The sequence below is a fragment of the Nicotiana sylvestris genome, chromosome 10 (assembly GCF_000393655.2).
Source record: "Nicotiana sylvestris chromosome 10, ASM39365v2, whole genome shotgun sequence".
Lineage (NCBI taxonomy): Eukaryota > Viridiplantae > Streptophyta > Magnoliopsida > Solanales > Solanaceae > Nicotiana > Nicotiana sylvestris.
The window spans coordinates 20,856,581-20,865,510 of NC_091066.1; the positions used below are offsets into that span (position 1 = coordinate 20,856,581).

The window sequence follows — 8,930 nt, forward strand, 5'->3', positions numbered from 1 at the left end:
TATACACTGATCCATATTCAGTTTAGTTTCACACCTTCATATTCGTTATAGTTTGCACCACAAATAGAACCAGAAGCAGTTGAGAGATATCAGCTGGAAAAAATGGCACTGTATGGGGCTGTAAAAATAATAGCCGAAAAAATGTCTATATTTTTTGTATATATTTACATTGTGTATGTTATATATAAAAATTATACAAATTTCATACACTTCTGCAACCGGATGTAAATAGTTTCTGACACAAGCTAAAAGTGATAATACCCCTATTCAGCCTTATAATCAGAATCATATGATACCAGCTCCAATTTACCATCCAGTATAACAGCAGTATCTCATAAACTATCTGTAGCAACTGAGGGGAAATTATCAATGACATAATTGAGTAATCAGGCATTTCGATATCAATACACGACCAATAAAGATCAGGATCAGTCTGCGGATGCCACTGGATTCATCTAGCAACCAATTGCATAATAGGCCATACAAGGGAAGGTATTCGAGAAAGGTATAATAGGGGTATTATATGATTTATCAAATCGTTACAAATTTGAACTAGTTACGAATAACTATCCTTCTCATCTAAGGAGAGAAAAATGGTCTCCGATCCATAAATAGCTGGAGCATTTTCTCTCATGGTACACAATTAAATTTTTTATAGCACAAATAACAAACTGACGTCCTAAAATTAGCTTCTACCTGAAATCAAGGAGCGGAACTTCAAAATGTTGATGATTCGCAGGATAAACAGTGACATGGTAGAGCACATCATCAAAATGTAATGTATAAGACGACTGCAGAGAATTAAGCATGGAGAGCAGCAACTTTTTGAGACAAATCATCAACTTCCTCGTTTGCCTCTTCAATTGGCTCTTCCTATGAAAACATTTATGAATAAGTCAGGTCAAATGAGTAAAGGAATATAAAAGATGCAACAACTGGCATTTATTCTCATCACTTGCTTTATTGAGTGTATAGTTATTGTTACTGTCTGCATTTGTTCTTTTATTCATTTTTCTATGGAAACACAATTTTCCCTGATGTTTAGACAATACAAGTGAACATAGCAGAGAAATCAATGGAGTTAAGATTGCAACCTCCAAATTATCAGAACTATTAAAATAAGCTCTAAAACTAACTGAAGCTGATACAGTATCAACACCTATCATACCAACAATCAGACGAGGAGCAAGGAGAAACAGAATAAAATAAAATAGTAATAAGTAAGAAGTCATCCAGATTATTGGTGTTATAAATACCAATGAGATTTTCTAGAGCTTAAAAAGCTACAGAGAAGACAAAGGGCAGCCCGGTGCACTAAGCTCTCGCTATGCGCGAGCTCCCGGGAAGGGCAGGACCACAAAGGTCCATTACGCAGCCTTAACCTGCATTTCTATAATAGGCTGTTTCCACGGCTCAAACCCGTGAACTCCTGGTCACATGGCAGCAACTTTACCGGTTGGCGAGTTGGCAAACTTTACTGGAGAAGATAACGCTTGAAATATATAACAAGGGAAAGAAAACAACAGACTCAGTGCAATATCCAAAAAGCGAGCAACAAGAGAAGAATAAAAAGAGTACCTCTGTGTTTCTTCTTTTAACTTCCACACACTTAGAAGCACTGATGCTAGCACTCTTCAGCAAGCTACGAGCACTGTAATTTGCCTGATTAGTTCCATTTTGTGTACCGACAACTGAGTTCTCTGATCCCTCAGACTGCCCTGGTGGGCTCTGAAGAGTTGTTGAAACAGTTCGCTTTTCACAATCATTATTTTGGGAAGAGGTGTCATTTTTCGGTGCAGGAACTCGCTCCCTGCAGCGGAGGTATTCCAAAAAGAAAATAAGTTCTTATGTTAACTGTATATATGTGTAGTCAAACATACATCCCTCGGCTTTTAAAGTACAATACCAAACTAGCAATCTACTGTAATACTTGAATTTTGTACAAGTATGTGGACAAACTAGAGACTTTAATAGGCACAACATCATCCTGAAATCACAAAGGATGCTACTCGATTGAAATCGCAGGTAAACAAATCCAAAGGTCGCCAGTGACAAAAAAAGAGAGGAAATATGCAAACAATAAGAGCTAAATGGTAAGTCATTGCACAAAATAACGCAAGCAACTCTAAATCTACATCCATATGTAAAAGCACAAAGTATTTTTAAAAACCCTTGGTTTTATTTGATAAACTTTTCAGAGAAACTACTTTTCAAATCTGATTGTTTTTTATGTGTAGCATAATAATGTGTGTAGTTTAAATACAGAGAAAGAACCATAGACTCGACTACACACCTAGGCAAGGAAGCATGCTGCCTCTGAAGCGGGGTGCTACGTTCACCTTTACCATAATGCTCCTCCAGATGTGCAAATTGTTGCTTGAACCGATCAACACCACTAAATTGACATAAAAGAAAGACCATGATCAATATTTCCTTGAATAGCAAAATATAAAAATCTTCAGAAATAGAAGCAGATGAAACTTATTAGGCACAATATATTAGCCTAATTATATGAAGTGGGAGTCTGAAAGACGTTAATCGACTATCTGTGATAGAGAAAAAATGATAAAGAGCACTCATGTCTTTGCAAAAGATTAAAAGAAGGATGATCAATTAGATCCAACACAAGACGATGAATCAGACAATCACTAATCAGGGTGAAAACCTAGTGAATCAAGGTTCAAATTCCAGCTGAGGCGACACTAGGTGAGACTTCAACCAATCAGCCTAAGTCTTGGTGGGCAAAGTTACCCGGTACTTGTGCTAGTAAGAGATGGCAGATCCTAGGTGGATTAGTCGAAGTGCGCGTAAGTTGGCTCGGACACCAACATTGTTGAAAAAAGTAATATGAATATTCTTTTGCAATCCTTGTGTTAAAAGTCTGCAGCAACCCTACTGTCGCAGAAATCCTTTCTATACAACAGTATTGCTAGCACAACGATCAGAATAGAGAGGCCTAAGGTATTTGGTTTTAAGAAATTATTTTCATCTCATTGCTGAAAACTTAATGCCTTTGATTTCCAGAAGATTCACTGCTGTGTCTCTATCTGTGAGAGGATGGGAGGAGCACAACTTCCAGCACAACCAACTTTTCCAAACTTAAAAGGAAGAAAAATTAGTGTATGTTTTGTGATATTCTTCCATTTTTTGAAGAGTAGTAGTTAAAACTCTAGATGTACCTTATATTTGTTGACCACCAGTAAAAGACTAAGAATACCAGCTTTTATTGCAAAAGAGGCAGAGCAACTTTTAGAAAAGAAAGAACACAAAAGTATTAGAACTAGCTTCAGTTAGCAGCTAACCTTGGGTACATAAAGCCACTAGTCTGATCTCCACCACTAAGATACTCCTGAAGCATCTGAGGATGATATTCTAAAATCTGTTTTGCTCAAGACAAGATTAAAGTCAGTCCTTTGAACCATTTCACTAACAAGGTAGCCATTATTATTATACTAAAGAAAGCAGCACCTCACGATAGATGAGTTCTCTAACATCTTCTTTTGCCAGTTTCCTTTTCTCAAATTCAAACTCAAGCTTTGATATTGGCGGTCTAGATGGTTCACGATCAGCATTTGATAAACCACGGAAATATGGATCCGACAATGCCTAAAAAAAGGCACAATTAGTGTTTCTAAGCCAATTGGACTTGAGAATTTCCTTTAGCAGATGAAGTAACATTGATTTGTTTTCAATCACTACCTCTTCTGCCGATGGCCGATCTTTAGGGTCAAATGCAATCAGTCGTTCAAGTAGGCGTAACGCCAAAGGATCTGCATTTGGAAACTTTTTTTCAAATGGAACCGGTTGTTTCTTCCGCATGCTACTGAGGTATCTTCTTGCCTTTTCATTTCTGATCTGCCAGTTTTGAATTTAAAAAAAAAAAATCATAAAATAAGAAAAATAAAGTGGCATGTAAAAGGTGACGCCATGGAACCTCTCAGCAAAAAACTCTTTTTACTTTATCTTTTATTCTCAAACATGTCTACTTGCAAGTAATAAACACATACTTTCGAACAGAAAGCATATAGAAATAATCAGGATGGTGCTAAAAGAATAGCACAATATCAAAGAAAACCTCAGAAAGAAATGCATATAATATCACAACTGACCTTTGCAACTGTTTCGGGAGGAGGTGTCCCAAGCAAATCTGTGATTAGGTCTAATTGATGCACCACATTCTTTCCAGGAAATAACGGTTTTCCAGAAAGCAATTCTGCAAATATGCATCCGATGCTCCAAATATCAATAGCAGGAGTATACTGCAAATAGAGAACTCTCAGAGATAGTATATATCACATGTAAATGAGTCAACAAAGATTTGTCAAAAACACAAATGAAGTCTTCACATGTATGATAAAGTTGTTTCATAGTGAAACCACGTCTTTCCAAATATAATTCTTTTATCAAAATTTGACAAGGAACAAATCTTTGTCTTTAAAGCGGTATAAACTATAGGTCCCCAAGCCATGTTTCAATGTAAAATGCAAGAGAATTAGCTTCTTAGCATCTCATCCATTGCCTATATCAACGCCAATGTAGTGAAAAATAATAACTTTCACAAGTGTTTTTCCCTCTCCCTAAGGAAATAGAATGACATATAATCTAGGAATCTCAAAGGAAAGCAAAAGACTGGAGGAGCGGAGTACCAAAATAATGGGGAACAATCTTGATCATAATACGTTGACACTTAAGTGCAAAAGACTGAAGTAAGAAAATAATGGGAAACAATCTTGAACATAATACATTAACACCAGGTGTCATTAACTGTACTCAACATATGTGCCTTGCAGTTGTTGCATATACGAAACAAAACGAACTATTAAACTCTGAAAATTAGTGCCATTGCAGTTGTTGCATAAAAAATCAAGAAGATAAAAAGGTTAAAAATCTTACCTTAGAGAAAAAGGAGCCACATAGCTCAGGGGCGCGATACCATCGAGTTGCAACATAATCCTTTAAAACATCAGAAAAGATAAATGTATCAGAAATACCAGTCAAAAAGCATGTATAAAAAAACAATGGCAGAAAGGAAGCCTTCTAAATTTGAACTTACAGTCCAGAAAATAGCTGATGGCACATCATTGAATGATACACGAGCAAGCCCAAAATCACAAATCTTCAACTTGCAGTCAGCATTAGCAAGAATATTCTTCGGCTTTAAATCCCGGTGGAAAATATTTGCTGGTAAGGGGGCAAAAACGGCAGGTTTGGTTATCACCTAGGTAACTTTAACTTCTACTTCTATAGTTACAGGTAGCAAAAAGCACGTTTCAAATTATACAAAGAACAAACCTGTATGAATATATTTTAGTCCACGCATAAGCTGGTATAGGAAAAACTGATAATGCTCAGCAGTAAGATCATTATTGGCCTTAATTACCTGATGGAGATCTGATTCCATCAATTCAAAAACAACATAAATATCTTTAAACTCTCTCCGAGAAGGAGGCAACATAATGTGCTTTATTTCTACGATATCTGGATGCCTAAGTAGCCGAAGAAGCTTGATTTCTCTCAAGATTCTTGTAGCATCAGAAACATGATCAAATACATCATTAATTTTCTTGATTGCAACTCTTTCACCAGTATGGGTATCGACAGCAGATCCCACGACTCCATAGCTGCCTTTTCCAATTACTTCGTGAACTTGGTATCTACTTGCCTCTCCATATTCTGTAAAGAATTCCGTCTCCAACGCATTCTGGAAAAGAACATCCCATTAAAAAAAATCTCATATACATCTGAAAGGTGAAATAGCAGCAATACCCCACGCCCTCCTCTTAACCATGTAAATTGACATTGATGTTAAAATATAATAAGGGGAGATTAAAGGTAACTTCACGTGCTAGAAAATACAAATATAGTGGACAGCCCGGTGCACTAAGCTACTGCAATTCGCGGGGTCCAGGTAAGGGACGGATCATAAGGGTCTATTGTACGCAACAAGGTGAGCTGGTGCTTTGACATGAATAGGAAAAGCTAAGTAATCAAGAAAGCTGGTGCTTTGACATGACATCCCCATGGACCAAAATCCATCTGATACTTTCTATTAGAACTTAACATAAATACAAATTTCTGGGCAAAATTATGAATTTGCAGAAATTACAGCACCATTTGGCCTGAGAATATTCGATCATTGATCACAATGATACCAAAGACTATCAAATTTTCATCTGCTGAACATACAGACTGGAAGATCAGAATGAATTAAGCTGCAAAAATCCATTCTCAAACAGAAGGGTCAAGGATTTTAAATCAGTAGGTGCAATATACCATGACTGTGTTTGTGAATTACAGACATCAAGACAGATCATCCGCAAAGGGAGCTTTGACGTAACTGGTACAATTGCTGCCACGTGACCAGCAGGTCACGGGTTCGAGCCCTAGGTAAGGCTGCTATGCGCGAGCTTAGTGCCTAGCGGGAGCTTAGTGCCCCGGCTGCCCTTTTAAACAGATCATCCACATCAAATTAAGCAGTTAATAGTATTCTAGTAAAACAGTAAACTCCAAAAGAAAAGACAACAAAAAGGGGGTCCAAGATTCTGTAGGTAAAAGGACAAAATGGTCAAAAAGAAAAGAAACCTTTTTGAGAGGATCCATTGTAGAATGGGCAGAAATAGGGAAACTAAGCCGTTTGGGTACTTTGATGAGCTTTAGACCAGTAATGTCAAAATCGTCAGTAATGGTAAAGTCTTGATTATTATTATTATCTTCTGCTCTTTCTTGTAAATGGGTATTATGGGGTTTCTGAAGATCAGTCAAGATCGCATCTTCATTGTTGTGACGACGTTGAAACCAGCGAAGAACACCATCCACAAATGTACCACCACCCCCCATATACACACTAAACTTTCGTATTGATTCTTGATTCCTCACCAGAAGATCTCAGCATTCCACGCTCTCTCTTCTTATGTAGTCCAATGCTTTCTCCCGATTCTCCCTCCTCCAATTTTCTCCTCTAACTCTAGTATTTTTTTTTATTTTTTTTTTTCCTTTTGTAGATGAAAGCAAGTAAAAAAGTATTCTTTCCTTTTTAGTACTTATATTATATATGTAATGTTTCCTTTCTACAACTCCCCCAATCCGGTTCATTTTAATTAATTTTAATTAAATTTTTTTGATTGTGTTTACATATATTTTAAAAAAAAATTAGCATTAATTAATGATAAAATTAACTAAATTAATCTTAATTTATTCATTGAATTTATAACAAATACTCCTAGGCATTTTATTCCAAGGGCAACTTTGGAAAAAAAAGTTAATATCTTCTTGATATCTGAAAAAATTAAATATTATGAACCAGAAAAAATAAAGGCCAAAAATTAATTAAAGTAGACCGGAGAGAATATAACAAGGAAAATTCTTCTATATTGAAAAATAATTTGACTTTAAATCATATTAATTAACTTATGATAATTAAGTAAGTTAATAAGACAAAAATATACAACAATTAATTTTTGATTAAGTGGAAAAGTGTAATGTACAAATATATATGTTGTTGGAATTTGGGGTTATAACTCAGACCAACCGCGTTTACTTTGGCAAATGGCATACTCTTTGCGGCGAGATGTTTCCGTGTTCTTACCTTTGAAATTTGAAAGCATATTATTTTGCAAATTATGGGTATCAAGTAGGCAAGTTGTTTCCCTGCCTTTTAAATGTTTGAAACTATATTATGGGTATCAAGTAGGCAAATTATGGGAAAATTGTTATCCTTCCGGGTGGGCATAAAATCCGAAAAACTGAATTCCGAATCAAATCGAATTAATTTGGTATTTCGGTTTCGTTTTTTTCGGTATTTCAGTTTATTTCGGTACAAAAAATTCGATATTTCGGTAATTCGATTCGGTATATGATATTGGGTTTTTGATATTTCGGTATACCGAAATACCGAAATAGTTTAGTTCAAGCCCAACTTTGTTTTGTTTTTTAGCCCAATAACCTTAAGCCCACGCCCCAAAAGTCCAAATTCTAATACGAATTTCCAGAGCTCACTTCAATTCTGCCCGAAAAATACTGTAGTATTTTAAGTTTACAACTTGAGGGCAGTTATAGCAGTTGAAGAGCACTATAATATAGTAAGATGTGCTTCTTAATCAGGGCTTAAATAACAACACCTTGGTCCAGTTGTTCCCATCACAAATATTATCTACTAAACTCCCTCCAAAATGTTGCAGCAACAAACCAAGCAAACTCTCACTAGTTCCAACTACCAATCTCAAATTCATGGAGAATTATCTGCTCATTGCAAAGGCCCAATGGTCAATCTTTCTATATACAAAATATTAACGTTTAAATAAGTTTTCAGTGGTTATTTTTCTTGCTCAAATATAGAGTAACTGCATGAGCAACCATATCTTATGCATTTATCATTATAACCGAATCTGCTTTCCAGTGAAGATTTGGTTTAAACCGAAACCGTACCGAACCAAAATAAGAAATACCGAACCGTACCGAAATATTTTGGTACGTTATTTGGTATACACAATTGATAAGCCGAATACCGAAATATCGAACCGAAATTCTTAAATATCGAACCGAAGTACCGAATGCCCACCCCTACTTCCTTTCAAATGGTGAATATTTTAACCTCAAGCTACAACGTCTGACGTGGCACATTCAAGGGAGGTGCCTTGGTGTATGTTATTTTGCGGATGATATTGATTTGATTGACGAGACACGAGGGGTGTAAACATGAAACTAGAGGTTTGGAGACAGACCATGGGGTCTAATGATTTTAAGTTGAGTAGGACCAAGATAGAATACTTGGAGTGCAAGTTCAGTGAGGACGTGATGCTTGATGTACAAGTCATCCTAAGAGAGATAGTTTCAAGTACCTTGGGTTTATTATCCAAGAAAATAATAGATAGGGATGTTGCACATCGTATCGGAGCATGGTGGGTGAAATAGAGACTCGCATATGGTATGTT

At 36.2% G+C, this 8,930-nt stretch overlaps 1 protein-coding gene across 2 annotated transcripts; it reads right to left on the minus strand.

The window, feature by feature from the left end:
• Positions 1-416: 416 nt before the first annotated feature.
• Positions 417-6,959, minus strand: LOC104245724 (mitogen-activated protein kinase 9). Of its 2 annotated transcripts, none has more exons than XM_009801385.2 (11): positions 6,583-6,959; positions 5,293-5,701; positions 5,054-5,181; positions 4,894-4,953; positions 4,110-4,259; positions 3,700-3,855; positions 3,469-3,606; positions 3,303-3,379; positions 2,294-2,395; positions 1,579-1,810; positions 417-873 (listed from the first exon to the last, which is right to left on the minus strand). In XM_009801385.2, exons 1-11 carry the CDS (start codon positions 6,835-6,837, stop codon positions 802-804), a joined length of 1,779 nt encoding a protein of 592 aa, XP_009799687.1. In that variant the 5' UTR covers positions 6,838-6,959; the 3' UTR covers positions 417-801. The 2 variants fall into 2 exon arrangements, with proteins under 2 accessions (XP_009799687.1, XP_009799688.1); XM_009801386.2 differs by lacking the exon at positions 6,583-6,959 and adding an exon at positions 6,274-6,364.
• Between the last annotated feature and the right edge of the window lie 1,971 nt (positions 6,960-8,930).

Bases quoted from the DNA above. Each gene is read 5' to 3' on its own strand.
- LOC104245724 (XM_009801385.2), bottom strand. From the start codon at position 6,837: ATGGGGGGTGGTGGTACATTTGTGGATGGTGTTCTTCGCTGGTTTCAA. The intron at 5,182-5,292 runs GTTTGTTCTTTG...CCCCCTTACCAG, and splicing joins ACTAAAATATATTCATACAG to CAAATATTTTCCACCGGGAT. The intron at 4,954-5,053 runs GTAAGTTCAAAT...GATGTTTTAAAG, and splicing joins CATCAGCTATTTTCTGGACT to GATTATGTTGCAACTCGATG.